The sequence below is a fragment of the Eurosta solidaginis genome, chromosome 3, assembly GCF_040869045.1.
Source record: "Eurosta solidaginis isolate ZX-2024a chromosome 3, ASM4086904v1, whole genome shotgun sequence".
Classification (NCBI taxonomy): Eukaryota; Metazoa; Arthropoda; class Insecta; order Diptera; family Tephritidae; genus Eurosta; species Eurosta solidaginis.
This window is the reverse complement of record NC_090321.1, coordinates 60272918-60300050: the sequence shown is the minus strand read 5'-3', so window position 1 is coordinate 60300050 and position 27133 is coordinate 60272918. Positions and strand designations below refer to the sequence as shown.

At 33.3% G+C, this 27133-nt stretch overlaps 1 protein-coding gene across 49 annotated transcripts in view; it reads right to left on the bottom strand.

The window, feature by feature from the left end:
• Dscam1 (Down syndrome cell adhesion molecule 1) overlaps positions 1-27133 on the bottom strand; it is a 274746-nt gene that overhangs the window by 17774 nt on the left and 229839 nt on the right. For 44 of the 49 annotated variants that reach the window (XM_067771930.1, XM_067771929.1, XM_067771923.1 and 41 more), the window contains 6 exons: positions 17640-17852; positions 10160-10315; positions 5870-6007; positions 4127-4434; positions 3884-4064; positions 3613-3771 (listed from right to left, as the gene is read on the bottom strand). In XM_067771930.1, the coding sequence (XP_067628031.1) occupies positions 3613-3771; positions 3884-4064; positions 4127-4434; positions 5870-6007; positions 10160-10315; positions 17640-17852 (1155 nt within the window). Of the gene's footprint in view, positions 1-3612; positions 3772-3883; positions 4065-4126; positions 4435-5869; positions 6008-10147; positions 10316-17639; positions 17853-18312; positions 18481-27133 lie in introns of all 49 variants that reach the window. The other 5 variants (XM_067771937.1, XM_067771939.1, XM_067771934.1 and 2 more) reach the window with 4 other exon arrangements.

Below are 27133 nucleotides of genomic sequence, written 5' to 3'. Positions count from 1 at the left end.
TTATAAATTTGGACAAACGTGATACAATCGACATATAATCGAATCATATCATTAAGCCTTCATCGTCATCGCTACATCGCTACATCAATAAATAATATCACAGTGTAACATTGGAAATAATTAAAAAAAAAAATTTTTTTTTGCATGGCTATTAACCACGCACTGCTTTATCGACATCGACTGAGTGACATAATGAAAGCTCCTTTGAACCCAACTGACCAGCTTGATATCAATAATTTTGACCTAACGAAAACCTAGTATAGGAATTCAGCAGATGTACCAACTAAGATTTAAATGGTCAGTTGCTTCGCGCAGAGGGCCACAATTGTTCTGAAAAGCGGAGTGTAGCGAAATCCGAAAGGGGTCTACCAGCACAACCATGTCGGTTGTCTGTGATTGATTCTAAGTTATATTCTAAGATATTTTAACTATAATAGTTGGAGTTATTGAAAATAAATTCCTGATCTTGTGCTCGTAGAAGCTATTTTCATAGAGCACGCTCAAATTCAAAATTGCCAAATGTCAAATGTGGCAAAAATGCAACGTTCACAACACTTTTGCCAGAAATGCAAAAATCGTAATATGGGTTTTGTTCAAAGGCATAAGACTATGAAAAAATGTTTGTCCACAAACTCTTGTGCCAAAAGTCTACAAATCAATACGAATTTTATGAAAAACAACAACAAATCATTTACCATGTGGTAAACCATCAAAACTTTAACATCTGGCAAAATTAACAGGTTATCTTTATTTATTATTGAAACAAAGTGTGATTTTCCGTCCCATACACATATTTAATACATTTCGATTCTAAAAAAATCATAAACTACTTACGACTACAACTTAAAAAACTAGCATAAAATAAAATTCTAAAGAAGTGAACGTGCATGATGCCATGTATGATTTTATAAATACTTAATAATATTAATAAAAATACTTAAAATATAAAATTTCGAGAAGAAACTATGAATTCCATAAAAAAAAAAAAACAAAAAATAAATTGTTAAATAATTTAAATAAATAAGATGTATGTATGTATGCGTATGTTAAAAAATTGAAACTGAAAATCCCACATTTCTCTTAGTTACATAACACACACAAATATTTTACTTAATTTCTTTAACCCAAAACATCAATTAACTAAAATGTGTATATGAAATTTGTACAAAATGTGCTTGAAAATGAAAGGAAACGTGCAAATTATGATGAAAGAAATGGTAAAATTATAAATTCCTTATGCATTTATGACCCAACCCTAAGGTGAAAATAAAACACTCAAACAAAAACCTAAATTTGAAAAAAAATGTATCACAAAAAACATGTTATTGACAATTTTTAGCAAAACACAGTATGAATATTTGGTAATACTTTTTTGATGTATGAATGTATGTTGGTGGTTAAATTTAAAAAAAGAATATGTATGTTTATATTTTTTAACATTTTTTTTTTTTTGTATGAATGTAGTCATGAAGGTAGTTAAATTAAAAAGTAAACCTTTTTTAACATTGTTTGTGTTTTAGTTTTATTTTATTATTTTTATTTATGTTTGTTGATCACAGACGGTTTTATGTTTATGTTTTATGTTTAGCTTATGAACGTTAAGTGCTTTAATGAACAAGGAAACAAAAAATGCTCCTACCCTGCAAAAATCGTTGGATCATGTGGTCCACTGGAGTACTTACCATTATACTCCACTGTAATGCATCAATGGACCAACTCATGTTTCTACACGAACATATTGTAAGCCGATCAATGCTCGTTTTTAACGATTGTAATAACTACACGACGTTTATTGGACTGTGGGTACTCCATGGATTACTCTGATGTAATGCGGAGCTGGAGTATATGATCCAGTCCTAGGACATCGCAATGTTAATTGGACCATATTTTTTGTATGAATTGTGGTTAATTTTGGAGCACTCGGTTGGTCCATAGCGAGTACTCCATACATGCATGCATGGAGTACTCGCGATTTTTGCAGGGTAAAAGTAGGTTGAGTGCTCGTCTTAAAGTCATTAATTTTTATTTAGTTCTTTTTTAGATCTGGGTAAAAATTTTAAAACTTTAAAGACAACTTAAGGTGTTTTTTTTTTGGTAATTTTTAAAAATGATCTACTTAAATGATACATTTTCTCGGCATGGAATGTTTTTTATGACGAATCACGTTTTTCAATTTCATTTAGGAGATGAAGCCTACTTTAAGGTTGCACTTCTTTGAATGCATAAATGTCATTCTGTGCCAATTTAACAAAACAACCTATTTCGAGTTAACGTAAGGGCGGTGAATTTACCTTTAACTAAATAGTTATCCGCAACTCATTGTTCTGACTTTCTACATTTTGTAGCAGACATTCAGCGCTAGGGTTACGAATAAATAATATAGGGGGATCTTTGCCGGATTTCTGTTAAGAAGCCAAAATATCACTTTCATCTTAACTCGAGATAGGTTGTTTTGTCGAAATGACGCAGAATTGTTTTGGGACTTTTTTATCAAAAAATATATTTAGTATAAATACATACTTATGTTTATAGACATGATAAGTATGAACAGGCATAACTTAACATAACGAAAACTCCATGAGCGTCGAGGGGGGATTTATGAAAATATTAGAAAATGAAAATTTCGATTGAATATGATTTTCGGATATAAGATGAATATTGGCATAAATAAATGATGATTTTTGAGAAATATTTAAGAAATTCAGAAAAAAAATTGGAAATTTAGAAAAAAATTAAAAATGACTTTTCTATGATGATTGATGTACTATTTTATGGTATCTTTAACCCAATGATGTACAAGTGAGAACAACATTTAAACAAATTTTTAAAAATTTAATAATTGTGAAAAATGTTTAATAGAACTTTAAATAGTTTTATAAATTATTTCAATGCAATTTTTAACTAATTATATTCCAATTAAAATATATTTTCTGCTTGAATTAAAATTTTGAGTTTCTTTGCATTACAAACTCGAAAATCAAAACAAAATTTAAACGTTTACTAAATAATTTTGAAAATAAACCAATTAGTTTAACACTCACCCTCATTGGAGTCTTCGCCTAAAATATTTTTTATTCGTGAATTCGATAAAGATACAAGAACAGCAAATATTAGCACAAAAAGTTAAACGTCTAAAAAAATTCTTGCAAATTAAAAAAAAGTTGCCTTCTTTGGAAAACTCTGCTTTGCTAGCAGAAAAAACAAATATTTTCCTTTTATTAAAAAAAAAAAATAGTAAAAAATCCGTTTTTCTTTAAAACTAAGTGTAAAAATCAATTTTTTTTCTTTTCCAAAAGCTTTGCTTAAAATAAAAAAAAATACTTTTCTCAATTGAAGCATTTTTTCACATTTGAAACCTTTTTTGAAATTTAAAAAATGTTTACGAATTGTATTTTTATAATATAAGAGAAATTGTTTTTTATTTCAAAAATTGCTTTTCTTAAAAAGCTATAAATTTCATTTATTAAAAAAATGTTTCAATGCAAAGCTATTTTTTAGAATTTTTTTTTATTTAAAAAAATCAAATTTTTTTATTAATTTATATTTGCTTCTAAAGTAATGTCTTCTTTTCTTCAATTCTTAACTGGTAACCTTAATATTTAAAAAACTTACCGCCATAATTGCCACGTGGTCCATGATCACGATCGCATTCAGCTTCTGAGATCTCATTACTCTCTTTGGAGTCATTGAACGATGAATTGCTCATATCATGATTGCGTGGTGGTGGTGGTGGAGGTTCTGGCGAGCCATTGCCTGGATTACGTGCAGAACCTAATTAGGTATTAATTCATTAAACATTTTTAACAATCATCCACTCACTATGCCCGCCCACACCACTCTTCCTCTCACTTTACACACTACTTTTACTCTACATACTACTTACCAACACTACGACGTCCCATCGAACCACGTGAACCATAATGTTCGTATGGTGTGCCATAGGGGCCACCATACTGTGAACCATATTGATCCTCTTCGGGTGCACAATTGGCGGGATCATCGTATTCGGGTCCAGGTCCGGAATACAGACTGCCACCCTGTGAGTTGACGCGTGTATAACGACGCTAAAAAAATTTACAAGTTACAATATTTTTTTTTTTTTTTTGATAAATATATTTGTACTCACGTATTGATCTTCCTCAGCGCAATTGGCTGGATCATCATATTCGGGTGCTGGTGTATAAATCGACGATTGTCCACCTTGACTGTTTTTGCGGGCATAACGATTGGCTCGTGGCATTGATTGTGAACCGGAACGTGAGTGTACATGACCAGGATGGCCAGGTGGTCCCATTGTGCCAGCATGTCCGGGTCCAGCGGGATGCCCATTTTGATGTGGGAACGTTTGGAAATTCATTGCCTTAGTGGGATCCATTTCTTCACGGAAGCCAAGCAGATGGAAGGTCGCATAAGGACAGATCTCATCTTCCATACCTTTTATGTGGATGTTTTGTGGGAAAATGCAATGAATTAGAAATATGTTTGGAATAAAATTTTTTTAGAGATTTGTGGTTTAGTTGGTTTTGTTTGAGAGTATAATTGGGTTATGTTGTTACTGTTGTTATTCTGTACTGTTATATTAAAGGGCATGCATTTTTTTTGTTTAATATTATTATATATTTTAAAGTATTAATATGTATGAGCCGTTACTTACTGTTAGTAGATATTAAATTCGATTGTATGAGAGCCCACAAAAAAATTTAAAATAAAGTATCCAATAAATATTTCATTAAAAAGTAAAATTTTTAAACCAACAAGGTTAATAAGCTAGACCACCACCGTTGTTACATTAGATATTATACCCCAGCGGTCTTACTGTTAGAGATTAGGCCCCAGAGATCGCCGCACAAATTGGTGTGGTCGGAAGGAGCGCTTGCAAGGTTCATATATTTACATAGAATTTTTTGTGGACCGACATAGGTCTCTACAGTATGCAGCTGGAAAACCGCCGTATATTGTAAAAACTATTATTGGAAGGTTCCAAGTTAATCTCAGGCAGGACATTTACTTTATGACCGGCTACAGGTTCTATACCTGTTACAACAAGCGTTATGAGCAGGGAGGTAGGAACTAAAACTATCCACTGTAAATAAAGAGTGATCAAGAGGAAGCAACATACAAAGATAAGAGATAATTTGGGCGATGAAATCTCTTAAAGGGAGTTTATGTCTCTTGTCCTCTCGATCATGACCAAATGAGTTGCCGAAGATGAAAAATTTGAGTTACCATCTCATTCCTTTTATTCTTGCCGTAACCAAGTGCTCTACACGGGTAGGTAGTCGCATATTAAAGATGAGCTTCTGCCGCTTTTCCTAAAGCCATTATTTTTGATAGTACAGAGCGATTTCGTCTTGCAAGGGCTGAATGTATAGCTTCAAGATTTATTTAGAGAAAAAACCACTGTCACCAAGCTTCATCGTGGTCTAGTACGGAGAAGAAGAAAGGTCGAGGGAGGAGAGAGCGAAAGGATAAGAAAAAGAGGGAGGAAGAGTAAGGGGTAAAAACTTCTTTAAACTTATGCAGATATATCAAGGAAAGAGCGGAACAACGTCTGCCGGGTCTGCTAATTTTGGAATAAATTTCAAAAAGGTGAATCTTAATTTATCAAACTTAATGGAATTTTGAAGAAAATATGTAAAACCACGATTAGTGTTAACTTTTTGAGTAAAAAATAATGATTTTAGTAAAACAATGTGAATAAATTTGGACAGCACTCAAATAATTAGTAGATTTGTTAGTCCGAATTAAGTGTTTCGGGATTAAAAAAAAAACACAAAGACAAAAAACGCTGATGACAATATTATTATAAACTCAAAATTTACTCAAAACAAAATTTAACCAAAAAAAAAAAACCCCATTTAAGTCCTACCTGGATGCCGGTAGTGGCATTGCACATCCTCGGGACCGTAATGATTACCATGTAATGGCACTGGTGGCGCCTTCAATTCCTCATACAAATTTGTACGACGTGGATCCCAAGTTGAATGATTTGAGCGTATGCCACGTGCTACTCACACACACACACACATACATTTACAAAAACATGTTACACACAATATGTATGAGCGTGGCATAGACCCATCAAATTTAAATTTTGGCCAACATTTTTTTATGTTTCAGAGTGATTACATAGTTTTATGTATTACAGTGTAAATGTTTGTTGTTGTAGTTTTATATATTGCAATAAATTTTTATAATATTTCATTTTTTTATGTTTCAGAGTGATTACATAGTTTTATGTATTACAGTGTAAATGTTTGTTGTTGTAGTTTTATATATTGCAATACATTTTTATAATAGTTTAAAGTATATTTTACATAAGATTAAGCGGTTGCAGGTAGAAGAAACCATATATAAAACAAATATAGTTTTAAGGGTGGTTCGGGATTTGTTGAAGTCGAATTTTTTAGATGGTGGACATAAAAATAAAAAAAAATAATATAAAAAAGTTCAATATTTTTAAAGCAAAAATAGCAATGAAAAAATTTAAAAAATTACTATCTAAAATTTAAGCGAAAGCATTGTGAGTGAAACAAAATTTGTATATTTGTTGTATTATGTTATGTTATAAAATAGATGGCTAAGCTTAAGATCAGTCTTCCCCCATTATCGCTTCAAAAATGTTCTTTCTCAGCATTTTTTTTTTTTTTTTTTTTTTTTTTTTTTTTTGGAAAACGACCTAGTTGAGAATTTGTTGTTGAATAAACTCTTATCTCAAAATTTGGTTAAATAACACTTCAAGGTTTGGTTGAAGAACACTCCAACTTGAAACTTGTTTCAAAACCGTCCTATCTCAGCATAAACTCAATACATTTTAATTTGATAGAGCGTTTTTTAGAAAGAAAAAATCTGTTATAGGATTTTTGTTACCGATCAGTTTGTTTGGCATGCAAATTTTTAATTTTTATAAGCTTTTCTGATCTAATTGTTGATAGTGCGAATAAAAGAGACTTATTCCACCTTTTAACTCAACGTTTCGCCAAATTTCCTTGGCATCATCAGGAGGAGTTAAGATATCTCTATTTATTTAATAAAAGAAAGCGAACATTACAATAAATTTTGTGTACTTTTTTACATACATATATATAGATATATGTAAGGAGACGGTGAACATGATTACACATAAAACAAAAATTACACTTGACAATAATGTTAATTTTGCACTTACTTACATAAAAATGTGTTGATTTAATTATTAAAATATGTGAAAACCATTAAACTATTAAAACTAAATCAAAAATCGATACTATCCTGATGATGCCAAGGAAATTTGGCGAAACGTTGAGTTAACAGGTGGAATAAGTCTCTTTTATTCGCACTATCAACAATTAGATCAGAAAAGTTGTTATAGGGGATTTCAGCCAAATGATGTGATTAGACGTTTTTCAAAGAAATTGATAAATTGATTGCGAATTTTAACCGATTTCTGTAGGGCGTTTATTAAACGTTTTCTGAGGTAGAACGTTTTCGAAAGGTAACCTAGCATTGATCTTGCACTCAGCCGGCGATATTAAATCTAGAGAACACGAGCTTTAATGACAGTCGTGTATACGATAACGGCATGACGAAGATTTTGAACCGTATCATATTTTCGGTATGCGAAAATCGGGTGTTTGAAGTCTCATTAAAATAATTATTGTGGTTAAAACATTTTGAAAGAGGGTAGAATTACGACAGACTCAGGTACATTACAATGTAGCAGTTTTCTGATACTGATACATTATGTTAAAATAATAAGTGTTTTCATTTAGCTCGATCTTTTGCGAATATGTTTGTATGTATGAAAATCCCCTTTTTTATATCAACAAAATAAAAAGGACGCGTGAGTACCAAGTAATCGTGAAGTTCGATGTGTAAACATATTGGAGTACTAACGTCTAGAAAACTAATTTTTTGAAGTTAATACGAGGGGTGGCACCGTTATCAGATCTAGAAGCAGCAAGTAATATAGGTCCTAGAAAGCATCTAATATTTGCCAAGAGGACGGAGTTATTTTATAACATGGGTCCTGGATTCTCATAGGCTTTTTTAGTTTGATCGTTATGAAAGCTTCTGGGAATATTATGGACTCATTAAGTCTATGTGAGATCCTTACGGACCGGCCAGTTCAACCTAACCTCAGTCAACTAGAGTTTGCCAGGAGATGAAATTAAACAGAGACAACGTCACCATAAACCGATAATTTCGAGCGATTGAGAAAGGGCTTCGTCGGCTTCTCGTCTGTAACTACGGATACCGGACACTTATTGTTTTACTATCGGCATATTATCGTTCAGTTATCGGCGTTTTATTGCCGAGTCATCGGCTTCTTGTTGGTTTCTTATCGGCTTGTTATTACCGTGTTAGAAGTTTGTCATCGATTTGGTATTGAAATTTTATCGGGTTCTGTTTCATAATGAACCGATGAGTCGTTGATAGCAAATCGATAACACGCCGATAACGAATTGGGAAAACTCCGATAACAAATCTATAGCGTTTTGATAACAAATCTATCGTTTTTCGATAGTACGCCGAAACTAGCTGATAACACTCCGATAACTTGTCGGTAGCAATTTGATAACGTTTTGAAAATTTTTCGATAATTTTCCAATAAATAGTGGGTAATTACTTTAAAATAAATCGTCGATACAAAATTAGTAACTCAGTGATAACCTTTGTCGTCGGTAACACACTTTTAACACTTCGATAGTAAATCGATAACTCGCCTATACCTCGTCGAATATACATCTCTAACAAACCGATAAACTCTTGTATAGCAAACTATTAACAATTTCATAAAAAATTGATAACACGCCATTCGTTTTTAGTTATAGCTTCGGTTTTCACTTCTAATTTTTTCTCTCCTACCCTCCTTTTCGTTTTTCCTTTCCTTGCCTTGACAAATTAAATTTCGGAAGCATCAATTGTAAATGAGAATAGTCAGCTTTAAATGAGAATAGTCAATTTTAAATGCGAAACCGTCATATGGAAATGAGAATAATCATTTGTGAATGAGAAAGCGTCAATTATCATTGAGAACAGTCAAATATAAAATAGAAAGAGAGTCAATTGTAAATGCGAAGGAAGCGTCATTTGGAAATGAGAATAGTCACTTGTAAATGAGAAACCATCAAATGAAAATGCGAGCGAAAATGGCAGTGGTAAATAAGCTATGTATATGACAAAGAGTATATCCTGTCAGGATAATAATACTTGATGGCAAATTGCCAATGTTCCGACTGACATGAGAGCATTTCCATGAAACAACGTTGAATGCTGGAATGCCCTCACACAGTCCATGTAGTGCACAGTGCTAAATGCAGCACTTCCGTTTTGCCATTTTAAGTACCAGCCGACTCGATTCTCGAATGGCATGGCCCACCAAAACTAAGTGGTTTCAATCGCTGGCCTACTCCTCCTATCATTGACAAACTGATCCTACTGAAGCAGCGCATGCACTCATGGTAAACAGACCCTATGTCGTTCGATCGAGAACAATCTAGACACTGATATTGCGCCGAATAAATGAATGTAAACGAAAACTATTTTTATAAAACTTAAGTTGAGAGTTGTATTTGTCTGTATGTATTTGAGAATATCGCTTCCATTATACAACATTTTGTTTCACTCATAATAAAAAAGCAAGAGCCATTACTTAAATATCTAAAATCCAAATTTACTACAACATTTATGAAGCATGCAAAAAATTCAAAATTTTTACCAAAAGGACATTACGAAAGTTTTTAAAAAATTGTTTAGCTAAATACTTTTAATCATTATATCTAAAGTTACATCTAAAAAAAATTTATTATATTGAAATATCTACTTGCAAATATTAGAAAAAAATTCTAAATTCAAGATAAGCTGTCAAAAATTACGTTAACCAATTAATTAATTTTTTTAACAGCTTATAAATAATTATTTATCATTTTCACTTTGTCCTTTTTTAACATCGTTTAATATGAGTTTGGCGCCAAGCGTTAACAAACATATAGTTTTTGAAACAATAAAAATGAAGCAAATCACATTCAAATCCGAGTTTAAATCAAATAAATCGACTTTTTTTTAAGTCGCTGAAACAAAAGACCCCGCAAAAAAATGTGGGAGAACAAAGAGGATATTTGCCTTGCATTAATAAATGTTGTAATTTGTAAATTTAGATGCTTACTTATCACTGTACCTCGCTTAATCCGATCGCATGTGTTGTAATTTGAGCCGGGCACTGGTGGCAGCTTGCGGTTTGGTGGTGCAATATAGCCAAGTTCATCGCGTATATCGGGGCGTCGTTTATCCAAAGTGGCGCCTGGTCCCATGGTCTGATTGTAAACTACATCGTCTAGAATTAATATATGATATGGTACAACTCAATATTGGGGACACTGAAGATGCTTTTACCAACTGATTTGCAAATTTACTCGAAAAAAAATTATTATTTTAAAATTTCTTACTTTACTTCTGTTTTTTTTTTTTCAGTGTACACCTAATTTCAGTACTTGCTTTAGCGTTTAAAGAAAAAATATATATTAAAAGATATTGTCTTCTTTTTAAAAATTTACACAATCATTTCTCACTGTGTGTGTGTAGTCATTACCAATACAGTCACTCACACGCACTTACGTGCTGGATTTAAAATTTTTCGTTTTTTTTTTTCAGAGGGTGGCATAGTTGGAAAGTGAATGATTATGCAATGAACCGAGCGAGCTTAAAAGAATTAAATTTGGTGCAATATATATTTCATTAAATTAACTAATTAATGGTGTTTAAATATTTCTTCAAAGACGTTATATATGCGTTAAAATAACTTTCCAAAATCAGGGTTCAGAAAAACTCGTCATTGATAAATTCAATATTTATCATTTTCACTGAATTTAACAAAACTTATGATGAATTTATTTCTATTTCATCAATTGTGAGTTTAAAAATTTTAATAGTTTTTTTGAAAACTAATTGATATATTAAAGTTCCCTGCAAAGTTAATAAGGTTCTGCCAAATGACATTGCGCAACACCACCAGCTCCGTAAGGATTGGGAAGGACCTCTACGAGGCATACGAAACCAAACGAGGCTCCCGTCAAAGCGACTCCCTTTCATGCGATTTCTTTAACAAATAATTCTAGCAGCAGAACTAAACCATGGTGGTACAATCTATTATAAGAGCGTACAATTATTGACGTATGCTGATGATATTGATACTGGTCTGAACAAACGCGCTGTGAGTTCTGCCTTCTCCGGATAATATTAAGCAATAAAAGTGGGTCTTGCGGTAAATGAGGACAACAGCAAGTCTCAGTTTATAGTCGCAATATTATCTTATTGCAATTTTTTTTATTTGTTTATACGTAATAATAAAATGTTACGTATACGCAGTGGCACTCATATTTGCAGGTGGTGCGGATATACTTCCCTGTAATTGCTTGGTGTTTAATTAAACAACCTGCTTATCAATAAAAAAATATTACAGCGAATGATATAAAGTATAGCACATCACCAGGGGTTTCTGAGGGGACCTGCGATTTAGAGGTACTATGACATTTAGTCTTTAGTTGTGTAGAGTGTAATTTTCATACCCCTGGGTTACTAGGGTCTCGAGATATAGGCCAAAACGTGGGCCAGTGAATGCCTAGACAGTGTTTATACAATATGGATATCAAATGAAAGCTGTTGATGAGTGCTTTAGTACAGAGTAATATATTATCCAGAGACGGACTGGGACTGGGACTGGGATTAGGACTAGGACTGGGACTGAGACTCGGAGTGGGACTGGAATAAAATACATACCACCCTCCGGGACAGGCAATAAGGGATGCAGAAATGAGGAGAAATTGAGAGAAGAGAAAAGAGAGAAGGAGATTGAGAAAGAGAAAGAGATAGAATGAAACGAAGATGGAGATAGATGAAGGGAGGAGTGAATAAAAGGATTAGGAAAACGTGAAGAGGGGGAGGGCAGAGTCAGACGGAAAAAGGTTATTAAAATGTATGCAGATAGGCAAAATTTAGGGCAGGACAACGTCTGCCGGGTCTTCTAGTAAATTATAAAATTAAAAGTTGCCTCAAATAAATGTTTTCATACATCTAAAGCAATAAGGGCAACCCTCGCGTAATTCATACAATGGTAACTTATATTTTTCGGTCGAGGCTTCGGTTTCGACAGAGTTTGCCGATATTTTTTTCCTTTGCAGGATAGTTTGCACTTTAATAAGAAAGGTTATGCCATCCGCTTTGTGCCAAATAAAGTGTGGTAAAAAACTGCAGAAGTAGATAACTGTTACAACAACAACATAACTCTTTTTGTTGAAGCACAGCTTATCTATACAAAAGTCCGGTTCTGTGGTTTTCTGAACCCTGTTCAATATATATGTTATTATGGAAGTCAAATATATAAAATAGAAAAAAATGTATAAAACTTTTTCAATAAATATACCAACATACGTACGTACGATTAATTCAAAAGTACGAATACCATTATGAAATGAATGATTTATGATTTAATATGCCAAAATTTCGTAGTTACAAAGACGGGAGTGAAAAATGTTTCCAATTTGTTTGGGCTGTGCTCTTTTACTATACTACAATTTTGGATTTTTGAAAAGCATCTTAGTTTGGGGGCTTGTGGGATATTTTTTTTTTCTTATAAAGAGAAACAAAATTATGAAGCTTAAACAAAAGATATTTATAGAAAGATTTTGTGTTCGCAATTTGGAAATGTAATGTTTGAAAACGTAATACAAAAATGTAAGTGCGTAATAGAATTACGAAGAGGCCATGACAGAATGAATGTGAGAATACTCTGGGTGGTAGTATTGGAAAGTGTGTTTTTAGTGTTGAGTAAACCAAATAGCAGATACAGCACTTAGAATAATTACAACAAAAATTTATAGATTATAAAGAAGTATTCAGACTATTCGATTAAACAAAGACTTAACTAAGGGACGTTAAAATATTGGATCACTACTGATAGATATGTATATTCAAAGCAAATGCATACATACCTAGGTGTTTATAACATAGTACCGACTAAACAGAATCCAGATACGACTAACTCACGACTAATCATAATCTCGATAAAACAAAATTCATACACAATATTTCAACAAAATATAAGCATTTTTTTAAACACTTTCTTCATATTTCACGCCTCGTTTCATGTTTTATAATAACAAAATTTTCCTGGATTGTGCTTGTCGGGATGTAGAGTTGTCCGAATCCGAACAAACATCGAAAAAATATTTATTCAGGCTACGAAAAATATGTATTTGGTTCTCAAGTTGATATCCAACATCACTCTCTAATTAGTCCCTTTGGTACTCAAGTTGAAATCCAACATCATTCTCAAATCATTATCCACCCCTGGATAAATGTTGAGAAATTTATAGTTCTCAAGCTGATATCTAGCATCATCGTCTAATTGCTCTCAAAACTTATAGTCCTCAAGTTGATATCCAACGTCACTCTCCAATTATTCCCTTTGGTAATCAAGTTGAAACCCAACATCATTATCCACCCCTGGATAAATTTTGAGAAATTTATAGTTCTCAAGTTGATATCCAACATCATTCTCAACTCATTCGCCAACTTTACACAGACTTGGAGAAATTTATAGTTCTCAACTCTGTATTCAGCACAGGAAAAACAGAATCCAGCACATTTTTCCAATTCATATTACCGATTTAAGGTGAAGTTGAAAATCAACCTGTTCTTCTTTTTGCTGAGAGCGCTATGATTCTTAAGTTGAGCTCTAGTTTGACTCAAGCCCAAATCTTTATAGGGATTGTGCTTTGCCGGAGCATTGTGTTGTCAAACAGTATCGGAACATGTCGGGATTTTATTTGTCTGGGTTGTGTATTAGCGGAATTTAGGAAAATGACAATATCTTAAGAGGGGCTATGCAAGTCAGGTATATGAGAACCACCCATACTTCGAAATCTTTATTGCTTTGAAGCATATTCAGAATAAAAGTCGCCAAGTATAATAATTCCAAGTACAAATTCCAGCCCAAGTACGCCTATCATTACTTTTTACCTGTTACTAATGCTAATTGTTGGAACTAAGGAGATTTAGTCCTTCTCCCGACCACAGGCGAGCTACGACACCAAACTCAATGGCAGGAGAACAACTAAATCCAAAATAACCTAACATCTAAAACGGACTATATTGAGGCAAATGTTTACTTTCATGTACCGAACATAAGGTATCCTTTGAGAGAAGAATGAATGGAACTTTGACAATAGTAGTGACATTACAATCTGCAGAGACGGCTCGAAAATTGTTAAAGGAACTCGACCCTGGCTCTACTCGAAGCATTACCGATTCAGTCAATCTTAACGATTTTCTAATTCTTTGAGTGTCTTCCACAGAGCAGCTATGATGCTCCAGGCGTCTCAAAAAGCAATGTAACGACATTTGTTGACAGCCAGGCTGCCGAAAAGGCATTTGAATCCAACATGATAAAAACTGATATCGAAGGAAGGTGTGGTGTCTCGCAGGAGTCCATAGGGCATTTCAATGTATCCCCCTATTGGGTCTCAGAACACAGCAATATTGAACAGAATGAGTTCGTTGATGAGGTGGTCAGTAAAGGTTCCGAAATGGTTATAAACGAGGCGGAGAGCTCCGTACGATTACCACTCGGCTATCCTCTGTGGGAAATCAAGCTATACGATAGTAGTACATTACTACTTCTGCCGGCTTTCGAGAACATTTGATGTAAAATACTTTGAATATACCCATCTAAAATTTGTTTGTGGGAGATTTCAATTAGTTAATGTGATGAATGGATGGGTGGAATGATTTGTTAAAAAAATATATATGTATATAAGCAGATAGTATATATACAGACACATAAGTATATTGTAATAATATGTACTATAGATAGAATATGTGATAGATAAATCTATGAAGCAATTCAGATATGAGCTTTAATGGAAATAAGAAGTTGCCTTCATTAAATAAATAAAGCCGTTATCTAAATTGCTAACAAGGGCTATGGAAGGATTCTCACACAGATGTTAAAGGAGATAGTAGGAGTAAGTATGTGATTGTTTTAAATATCTAATATGTAGTTATAAATATATTTTTCTCTAAAAATTGTATTGTTACTAATTTTTCGATTAATTGGCGATGATTATGAGATAGTATTATTGACATAGACTGTTGTTTATGAGAGTTAAGTTGAATGTTTGGTCTAATTAGGCACGCTTAACCTAGCTTCGCATAAAACTCAATAGACTGTTTTTTTCAGAAGTAAAGCAAACTTTACGGTAGCTTGAACTATGCAAAGATGTTCATATCAGGTGCGTCAGGTCGCAAAATAACAGCCGGAGAAATTTACTCCCTAAGATGTCTGCCAGGCTCGGGTTGGCCTTACTCAGCACTGTGTGCACCCCAACATACCGATGAGTTTGAGAAAGGTTCAAGAAAAAAAGAAGATAATTGTGGACAAAGTTATGGATAGCTAGCCCGATGCCAGCTTTAAAAGAAGGCGAAGGAATGTATTAAAGACAGCTTAGTTACCGCAGAGAGAATTCCAAATTGATACCATAACTGAAGTGATAGACGCTGTAAAGAAAGCCAAGGCAGCATGCCTCCAAGCAAAACCGATAGTTGTAATGTATATGTTGGACGTCAAAAATGCACTTAAACGCTCTTTCCGGGTACAGCAATGTCTTGAGTAATTTGCTGAGATACCGCTAGCTAACCTTCGGAAAGACTTAGGGTCAAAGAAGCAAAGAGAGCAGGCGCGGCAGTCCAAGGTTCGGCAGACCTCGATCGTTGAAATGATACATAAACATGTATTTTCCGCTTCAACAAACCAGAAAGCAACCTCGCTGTTTCTTTCCCAGACGACACTGTGAGCTGGCACAGACGCAGATAACTGTCTACTGCTACAACGAAGATCGCCATTTTCATTGATATGTGATTATGGACTAACAAGTTGAAACGCGCAGCCTACGAAAATATTTGGCCTACGAAATATTTGGGCTAGACAGCGAAAGATCTGCGGACCGGACACTATAACCAAACTATTGATTACCGTTTAAGAGGCTTAGAATATTGCCGTAGTAAGGCAAGCCTGCCGTGAGAGGTGACCAAACTTCACCCGAACTAGAAGAAGCTAGTACCGGAATGTAATGGATTTATATCCGTCAAATAACTGTCCACATCCGCAACACTACCCTAAGCATTCGAAGTATGTGGATTCTATACTTGCTAAAGAAATCTGTGCAAACACAGTGAAATGCCGATACAATGAAATATTAGAAGTATTTAACCGCTTTCATCTGGCTCCAGAGCAGAGCTACGCTACGAATCGCTGTCCTGGGGTGGCTTTCCGTACTTCGATATCGACCAAGAACGAATATAAAATAATCGTTTTCGCTTTCCGTAACACAAATTGTAGACGCGTCGTATCGAATGTTCGATACCAAATTAGGTGTCGAATTACCTTTTTGAAAGTTATGATTTTATGCTTTGGTGATTATTTAGAGAATAATTTTTTCCTCAGAGATTAAGAAACAAACGTTATTTATAAAAGAAAATATTCTGGTAGTTCAAAAAAGCTTTCTAACCACTCTTTGAAATCTGCAAACGAAAGAGATCATACCAAGATACGGGAACTAAAATGGCATCATCGAGCGTTCGATATCGACTTAAAGTATCGAATCAACGAGTGTCGACTATCGAATTACGGAAAGCCACCCCTGGTCGTTGCGTGAACCCTACAGGTATATTTTCTAGCCGAGGTAGGATAAGAATTTACGAACCCGGTTCATAATAAGTACTGCCCTAGAGGCAGTAGAAGAATCAAGCCGACTCTAACAGTGGCAATGGAGCAGCAGTACTGCATGGTTTAAGCACAAAAGAAGTTTGTTAAAGTTAACAGCCTATACAACTATAAACTGAAAAATTTAAGGTAAACGTGGTTCCAGGTACGGCAATGCTAAACACTCCTAATTAGACCCTAATTTATGTAATACAAAATTTTTTTTCTAAATTTAGTTCAGGGCCGAAGTCGAATTCGTGCTGGTATACATATTTGTGTTGAAAAATTTAAAATATTAACAGGAAATCATGCAAAGGGTAATGTTGAATGTACATACAAGTGTATTCGATTATTTGAGAATAGGAATAATATTTTTCAACAATCAACGGAGTAACATTTAACACGGAAATTTTTATATATGTACATAAATATATGTATTTACAGTTACAATTTAGAATTTAATGTAAGCTATTAATTCAGGAGTGACTAAATCATTCGAAGTACCAAATTTTGTAAATTTGGTTTTCATATTTTTTAAACAATTTTTTTTTTTTTTTTTTTTTTTGATTTTTTAAAACAGAAATAAAATTTGAAAATTAATATTTTCAATTTAATAATATTTGAGAAGCTTCGTAGCAAAACGCAATAATTAGTTACACACGAAAATATAATTTGAAAAATTTCATTTTCATTTGAACATTTCATAGCACAACAGAAATTTTAAAAAACAATTTTAAGTACTTCGGACCACTTATTATGTTGCTATAAGGATTATTAGTAAATATACATAAAATGCGAGATTAACTATTATTGCGCTTTGTTACAAAACTGCTTTATATAATATAATATTTAGAAAGCTCTTTGCTATATACGCTACAGCATAGTAAAATGCAAAACCTACAATACACATCCTTTTGTCCGCCACGTAAGTCATCCACACGGCGTCTAGAAAGCGCCACGCACACAACAAGTATACCCACCGCTACCACAATAACTGTGGCTATCAGAGGCACCATAAAATTCAAATCCAGCCATTCAGGCATCCAAGCAGGCAAATGTATGCGCGTATTCAAATTGCCTGCACCATGGCCATCTTCGAGTGGTGCAATGGTGCCTGTTTTGTGTGTGTGTATGAATTATAGATTTTTTTTGCACGAAATTTAATTTTTTTCACATAGAAACCGATTGTTTTTATATTTTTAAGCATATTTTTGTATAATACAATAATAGTGCATGCATATTGGCGATGTTCGAATTTTCGAAATTACAATTTCGAATTTTCGAAAATCACATATTTATGTTCCATAACGATATTTATAACAAGCAAACATTTAGTTTCACGTATTTTAATTTTATAGAAGGGAAATTATGCATTTATACAAAAGTTTGTTTAACGATTTAACACAAAAGTTAATATTGAAAATAAAATATTGTTATTTTGTTTGTTTTGTTTGACGTAGTTATAATTAAGCGCAATACGCGAGTTTTGTCAAAGAGCATTAGAAAATGTATAAAAAAAGAGAAAGAAAAAAAACGAAAAACGAAATTCGATTAATAAAATACTGTGTAGATACCTTTGTGATGATTGCCTTTGCTACGTAGAATACAAATAACAATTATCGCTATGATAATTACGAGCAGAGCAGCTACCACCGGTACAACTAAATTTAAGTTCGAAAGTATGATGCGGATCGTATCCTCAGCGCTTAGTTCGGGTAATTCACGCGAAGGGGCGATTGTTCCTGTAACAACCAAAGTTTTGTAAAACCACACCAACAACATACGTACACGCATAAAAGCACGCACACGTACATACACACATAAAGAGAGAGAGGGAGAGAGAAATAGTGAGAAAGAGAGAGACAGACAGACAGAGATAGAGAGAGACCAAATTGTGTCAATACAATGTAGATTATTTCGTTTTTCGAAATGAAGACATATGTATTTCGAACATTACTTTTGTACGCTTGTTGCAAATATATATTTATTTAAAATTTAGCTACTTATTTTAATACCTCTACAAAAGTTGAATTCGAAATTTTTGCTTATGTAAGCTAAGATCAGGTTACGTTGAGTTAGAAAAAAAATTTGAATAATAAGAATTTAACATGTGTAACGTAGAATTCGAAGAAATTATCACGATATGTATAAATAGAAAGTGTGTACTTGAACGAAACAACACGCACATTATTTATATACCAAAATGTGATAGTTAAACAGTTTTGAATATTTGAAAGGAATTGTGTTTACATTTGAAGTAATAAATTTGCTATATTACAAATTTCGGCGTAAAAGTAAAAGTGAATTTTAAAATCGTTTTATGTTTTTTAATTCGTATAGCAGCGAGCAGAAAAATGTGAGTAAAATTTTGTTAATTAAATTCTCCCTTTTTAAATATTCGATATTTTCAGAAAAAACTTCTCTGATTTTTATAACTGAAAATATGCAAACGAATCTAAAAACGTGTTCGAAAAAACCAAAATTTGCGAAAGTTTGACGAAGTTTTCAAAGTTTTTATTTAGAGTTCTCTGAATTTTTTTCAGTATGCAGTTTTGTAGCGCAAACAATTTTATAATAACAAAGTACATGTTATGGGTCTCTCGAAATTCACATTGATTTTTTAAATTTTTTTCCGAAGTGTTTTAGATTTGTCTCCATACAGGTGTGAAAAAATTGGCAAAAGTCAATGCGAGTTTAGAGACACCTTTAATTTATACTTTGTTAAACTAAAAATTTTCGAATTTTTTCGAGAACGTTTTGCATAGTTTCAGTTACCAAATTCATAGAAGTATTTTGTGAAAATATCAAAATGAAAAAAACAAGATCTTAATTGATTATTTTCGATTTTTGCATGCTTAAGCTTCAGATTTTGTATAAAATATTAAAATTCCAAACAAATCATTTTATTTAACTTCGAATTTTCGAAATTATGTTCGAAAATTCGAATACTGCTTAATATCGATCAAAATTCACTTTAATGTATATATTTTTCTTTAAAACTAGTAAATGCAATATTTTTTCAATAAAAATGTACTTAGTTACTAAATGCAATTTGTTTTCGTCCATTCTTTCGCTAGTTGTAAAATTTATTATGTATTTTATTAAAACTAGTTCATATTAAAGCAAATAACGGCGTTAAACGTATATAAATTGGCTATGTAATTTCAACTTTGCAAACTCGAACAACATTCCTTGATATTAGTTTATTAAATAGATTATAATAAATAATTATTTAACATATCATGTATTATTACAAAAAACTATTAATTTGTTTTTCTTACGAGTGTTCAGAATGTAATTTTATGGCAAAAATGCTATACATTTACATAATTATTTTATGATTGCATAATTTTCAAATGAAAATACGACTTTATGTATGTATGTACGTAATGATTTTATGAATAAAAAATACACATATGTATGTATGTAAAACTAAATATAACTATAAAATTTAAGTATAATCGAATTCGAATTTGATATAAATCGTTATAAAAAAGGCTAAAATTGAAAAACGAAATAAACTCGGAGAGACGCAGCGCTTTTTGACTCCTTTTCATTTAAATTTAAGCGTTATGATTTTTTTTTTTGTGGTACTCATATGCGTTTATGTATGTAGGAAATGGTGGCAGAAGCAGCACTTTGGTTGTTGCAGGTAAAAATATTATCTTCGATTTATTTTATATTTTCATTATTTTATTTATTTTTCGATGAAGAGTTCTGAAAATATTTTTCTAACTAAAAAACAAAACAAAAAAATAATAAAAAGCGTTTCTATATGAAAAGATGTAAAATGTGTTTATTGCTGGGATCTGGGGTTTGTTATTTTACGATGGATGGATAGTTCGACTTTTTGCTAAATATATGTAAATATAAAAAAAACATTACAAATAATTTCAAATAAATACAAATTAAAATTATCCGTTTTTAAATTGTCTAAATTATTTTTTGTTATTGTTGTTGTAAGCAACGCAATGCCTTGGATTCATTCCGTTTAAGTACTGAAAACATTATTTGTTGTTGCTGTTATATTTATGAGGCTTTGGTTGTTTTGATATTTTGGCGGCCGCCGTGGTGTGATGATAGCGTGCGTGCTCCGCCTACCACACCGAAGATTCTGGGTTCAACCCCGAGCAGGACAACATCAAAAATTTTGAAACAAGTTTTTTCAATTAGAAACAAGTTTTTCGAAGCGGGTTCGCCCCACGGCAATGATTTGGCAAACACTCCGATTGTATTTCTGCCATGAGAAGCTTCTCAGCTAAAACTCATCTGCCTCGTAGATGCCGTTCAGTCGCCATGTCCCGCCAATTTGTAGGAAAAATTAAAAAGGAGCACAACGCAATTTGGAAGAGAAGTTTGAAACTCAGACATTAGCATCATCAATACCAAATGCTGTATTTCGAAACACTAATCTAATAGGTCTTCATAAGATTGGTAGAAACTGAGACATTATTAACAATAAAAACACTCCCCTATGGTCAGAGTGTTGCGAATGTGGGCAGTCATTTGCCGGATATGAACGCTACTAGCACTAGCTGTGGAACACTGCATGGGAACACTTTTGTTTTTAACACCCGAATCTTCGGTTCTGTGGATTTTAGTCGCATTTTACGATAGGCATACCCATTGCAGCAATATTTCGAACTTCTTAACCAGTAGGAAGCTTCTAATCTGTGGTGTGGTTATGTGGCTGCATATCTAAAATACCAATTTCTCATAAAAACTGTTATACCAACCGGATATCCTCATAAATATAATCAAATTTTTCTAGTAAATGCTGAGAACTGGCTTCCCCGTTTTCGGAGAAACGGCCAATACCTGCCGCACATGCACCATATCGATGGAAGATATCTTCACCAAAGCAGGACGGAGAAGAACCTATGTGCAATAGGTGCAGACGTGAAAGTGCACCTAGCATCTGATGTAGCTCAAAACCCCCCTAGGGTTAAGTGGCTAAGAATCATCCCGCGGTAGTTATGCCTGTTGTAAGAGGCGGCCAAAATCCACAGACCGAGAAGGTTAGAAAATGCTAATTTCCGGAAGGTACCGGGTCAATATCCGGCTAAGGACCATCATCATAATCGATAATACTCCCCAGAGATGTGTAAGAAAAATGAGGGAAAGACCCAGCGTTTGCTTCGTCGCTAAATTTTGGACCTAATCCAGGTTTGAAGGGAGCTGGTGAATAGGGTATCGTTTGATCCTCAAAATATTCAGTTATTTGTTAAGGAGGAACTTTGGGGCAACAGTGGCGCCTACCGTAAGTTTGAACTTATTCAAAACTGCCATAGACACTCTGGTGGAAAACTTCATCCTGGTCAGAAAGAGCTCGTTTCAACAATTCTGCTTTTTGAAAACTTGTAGGGGAAATCGAGGCTCCTTGGTAAGCGTTTAGACGACCTTAGAGCTTGCAGTAGAGGGCTCTTCAATAGGTAAGAAGGAATAAAGTACCCTCGAACAATGTGCTGTACAAAGTGGGTTTGGGTATTAGAAAGACGAAATCAGGAATGCCAAGCTAAATTCGGGAAGATGAAAAAAAATACTTGGCGCAATTTGGCTCGTTGTGTGAGCTATTATTCGTACAAACCCTCCTAATCTCCGAAACCATATGGCAAAATACCTCCTCTTCTTGGGGGTTCTTGCTTCTGACTGAGCAAAATTCACACCTCTTACTTTAAATTAAGCTTTCTACCGAAGTCATCGTCATTCCAAAGGTTTCTAAGAGCTCTCACGTATCTGCTTTGGTTCTCAGGCAAACAGTCTCTCATGATTTCTTCGTCAGAGCTTATGACAGACTCATATATTCTGGAGTGCATTTCTGGGGGCTAATATCGACAATCAAACATTGCTCGTCACAAGGAACTTGCTTTGGATGCATAACAAGACATCGAATGGAGAATTAACAAAGTGCTCTCCCGGGAATATCGTCGAGGAAGTTTTGGATGAGGTGCGCCACAAGGTGATGTTCTGGCTCTTCTAGTTTGGGTTTATCTGCCTGGATAACTGGACACGGTGAATAGAATCATGTCGAAGAGATAATCCTCTCGAGACTCTCTCAATTAGAGTATTGTGCTACGAAGGCGTAGGCTGCCGTGTACTGCTGTAGAGAGACCATCGACAACAGCTGAGGCCTCTCGCCAACCATCGTACAGCGGGGGGAGAGACTAAACTGGGGCCACTGCCAGTTGACTGGTTTATAGATGGACCGAAGTTGTAAGGGAAGGTCTGAAATTAGTAAACTTCTGTCTAATTGTCACGCAAATCTCTACGCGCGAATGGGTACAATTGAACCGGACGAGACGGGCTGTAAGGGATTCAGATTTCTGCCAGATTTGCGTTTATACAGCTGGGGTGGGGACAGCTAAATAAATGCTGGGTAGACACTGCCGCAAGGTAGAGATTTTAGAAGTGGAGGGCAGGCGCTCTACCGAAATCATAGGGTTAACCTAGACTAATTTTTCCTTACGAATTGGCGTTCTAACTGGTTACTATCCAATGAAAGTCCATGCGGTAAGTCTCAATGTACTATAAGAGGCAGTCATTTCATGCATGGATGTCGAGCTTTTGCTGCAACTAGAGGTAAGATTTCGAATATTTCACAGCGATTTCGTTGGTTTTTGTGGTATTACAATTGTACATTAACGTAAATGAATGTCAAAGTGCGCTTTACCTACCGGGTTCCGCTCAACCTAACCTAACACAATTTCCTTCACGACCTATACGACATCCTGAGGTATTCTTCCCCTAAAGCTACCTCAAACGACCCTGTTGTTGCATATAAGTCACATCAGTGAAAACGGTTGAGCTAGCAAAAAAGAGCGCATCCCTCGAAGCTTGACAAACAGCAGATGTAGGAAATGCGGAATGGAGGAAGAAAAGATTGAGCACGTTTTATGCTCGTGCTCTGAGTTCGCCATTAGGAGTGGCACAGCTATCAGATCAAGAAGAAGCAAGTAACATGGGATCTAGAAGGCTTCTGGTATTTCCCAAGAGGACGGAGTTCTTTTATAACATATGGGTTGGTTTTTGATAGGGGTTTTCAATTTGGTAGTGGAACAAACTTCTGGTAGCACTATGGACTCGTCCAGTAGAATGTTAGGTCCACATGGGCCAGTTAAATCTAACTTAGTTAGAGCAGTGACTCAGGCATGAATTTCGGATAATTATAGTCATTCCTTCAGTTCTATCAAATATTCCCTATTTCTCACAATTTTAGCTTGGAAACTTCTGACGTAGATTATTTGTGACCATAGCCCAACGTTGGGCGCCCTATTATTTTCAAACCAAAAATTGAAGATTTTCGAAAATAATCATGTTTATGGCGTCTAAATTTGCAATTGAGGATGCTTTTTTAGAAAATTAAGATTTCTTGCCTACTTTCCCGGTAGCACTTGTGTTATCGAAATACAGGGTGACACTGAGACGGCAAATCACATATTTTGTGTATGCCGGCATATACATTTACATTTATTTACACTTTTACAGTCTGGGAGTTAAATCGGATGCATATATGTAGGACGGACTTTTTTTGTACGGATCATCAATATATATTTTTTATTTATTTTGTGAGCGCAATACTAACAGACAACAACATAGTTTTCGTTTTAATCATTCTTATTTCAATGCATAAAAAATAAAAATTTTAATTTTAGATAGTCCCAAAAAATAACGTTTAGGAAAAAAATAAAGGAAATTTAAGATGAAAGCTGTCCAACCGATAATCAAATATATGAATCAATGCTTACTGCAGAGAAATGCTGGACTAAATGTGTTACGATCGATTTACTAATTTACTGCATGATACTTTCACTTTTAGTGTAATGGTGGTAGTGGTTGTGGTTTTCTATACAAAACAAAACGCTTTTTCCAACAATTTCTAATTTACACTTTTTTGCGGTTTCAGGCGTTTGGTGAATTGGGGATAAAAACAAATTGCATTTACGCAATAAAAAATTAGACATATTTACGAGTACGAGCAATATTTCGTTACAACGCAATATTTTCGGTGTTTTTTCTTATTGCTACATTGCATTACTGGATTAAACGAAACATTTTTTAAGCATTTACAATAACACAAAAAAATCGATATGCAAAAAAAAAATTATAAAAAGAGATATGCTTGCAAACAAAATTTTAACATAAGAAATACAATTCTAAAATAAAAAAAAATTAGGATTTGAAAACTTAAATTTTAAGCATCGCTGTTTTGCATTCAAAAATTAAAGGTGCTTAAGCAAAAACTTGTGTGCCAAACATAAAATATTTTATCTAAAAAGTATGCTTTTGAATTCAAAAGTGCTTTCATATAAAATTAAAATCTTATTTTACATTGCATAAAAATTAATGAGAATTTGGCATAAAAAGCAAAAATTTACTAAATTCAACTTTGCATTTTTGGGCTCATTTCTCAAGGTTTTTTTTTTAAATCATTCAGGTGCTTTTATCAACTAGCAGTTTTTTATCTACAGTTTATAACCACAACAAACTCTTTTTGTTATTTGCATTGAAGGTGAAAATGCTGCAGATTTTTTTTTTGTGTCAATGTTACCATTATTTATATTCGTAAAAACTTAATACGATGTATGATATATATATATATATATTTTTTTTTAAATTTTGCATATCTCTTCTGAATTCGAGCGTAATATTTTTATAAAAAAAATTAAAAAAAAAACATCTTACATGAGAAAATACATTTCAAATAAATTTTTTTCAATAAATTTGTTTACCTTAAATTACCCTTCAGAATATTTAAACTTTTAAAAATAAAAACTAATTTCAAATGTATACTTTTATAACAGCGAAAACAAGATTGACTAAAAGCCTTCCGCGATTTACAACCAGATTGACTGAATTTTGTGTGTGTTAGTGCAATCGGGTGGCTTCGTGACACACGTATTTGTTGTCGGCTACACGTTGATGAAAATCAAAAATTTTTGTTTTTTTCATTTGACGATAGCTTATTTGATAGTCGCGGGGTGTGATTGACAAAACGCAGTGTTGTATTTAGTTTGTGTCGACATTCAAAATGAACAAGTGCGCGGAAGAACAGCAATTTATATTAAAATTTATTGAAAATTATCAATGTTTAGCAGCTTTATGGAATGTAAAGCTTTTATTGTTATTTAACGAAATTTTTATAAATTTTTTTATTATTTAATAAAACTGCTGTAGTTGCAAGTAAAAAAGAGTCATCATCCGATGACAACATATTCACGTCCGAACGCTACGGTTTCTCAATGCAAATGTTGATTGATGGATTTTTATTTGAAAGTCGCGGGACAAGCGTCAAATACCCGACACGCACACATACAAAAATTCAGTCAATCTGGTTGTAAATCGCGGAAGGCTTTATAGCCAAACTATTTAAATCAAAACAAATGTTAGACTTAAGACGAAAAGTTATTTAAAAACCAAGCGAAATTGCAAAAAATTTTACGAATTGAAAAATGAAACAAATGGAATTTTCTAAAAAAGATGCAAAAAAAGAAAAAAAAATGTGTGATACTAAAAATGTATACCAAATATTTCGACCATAAATATGTACGAAAAATGTTTAACATAAATTTTACACCAAAAATGTATGCCATGGATGTACACCAAAAAAAGGAAAATAAAGGTTCATGCCAAATGCGTAATCATAATTTATACCAAAATTTTTTAGCAGAACGATATTACAGAGCAGAGCTGCTCAACTCCTATACACTTGTAGCACTTTTTTTTTTGCCCTGTTCGGCACAGATACAAATTCACACTTTAAATATAAAAAAAATTGCACAGCACTCCCATATGCTCTCACATATAAACTCGATTCATATGAAAGTGTAAAGAAAAAGCACTTCCATATGAAGCCAAGACACTTCGGTATGATATTCAAATTTACACCAAAAAAATTTTAAAAAATATTGTAGCACTGAGAAAATTTTGAATTCAAAATTTATTCACTAAAGGGACCATCAAAATTCTTTAAACATTTAAAATACATTTTTTTTATTTAAAAAAGTTTCAGTGTACATGTTACAGAATTTCAAACTTCAAAATGGTTAAGAAATTTATATCAAAAATTTTGAACGAAGATGTAAAACTAAAATATGATTTCAAAATGTATCACAGAAAATATATTACTAATAATTAGTTATAGTAATTTACACGAAAAGCATAGAATAATATAAATTGTGCATACTAACAACTTATACCAAATATTGCGACAAAAAATGTCGAAAAATTTTAAGCGAAAATATTTTAATACGAAAAGTGTATCGCTGGCATACACCAAAAAAAGGAAAATAAGAGTTTATGCCAAATTTGCAATTAGAATTTATACCAAAAATTTTTGGCAGAAGGTTATTACAATCATTTTTAACTAAGATGTAAAACAAAAATACGAACTAAAAA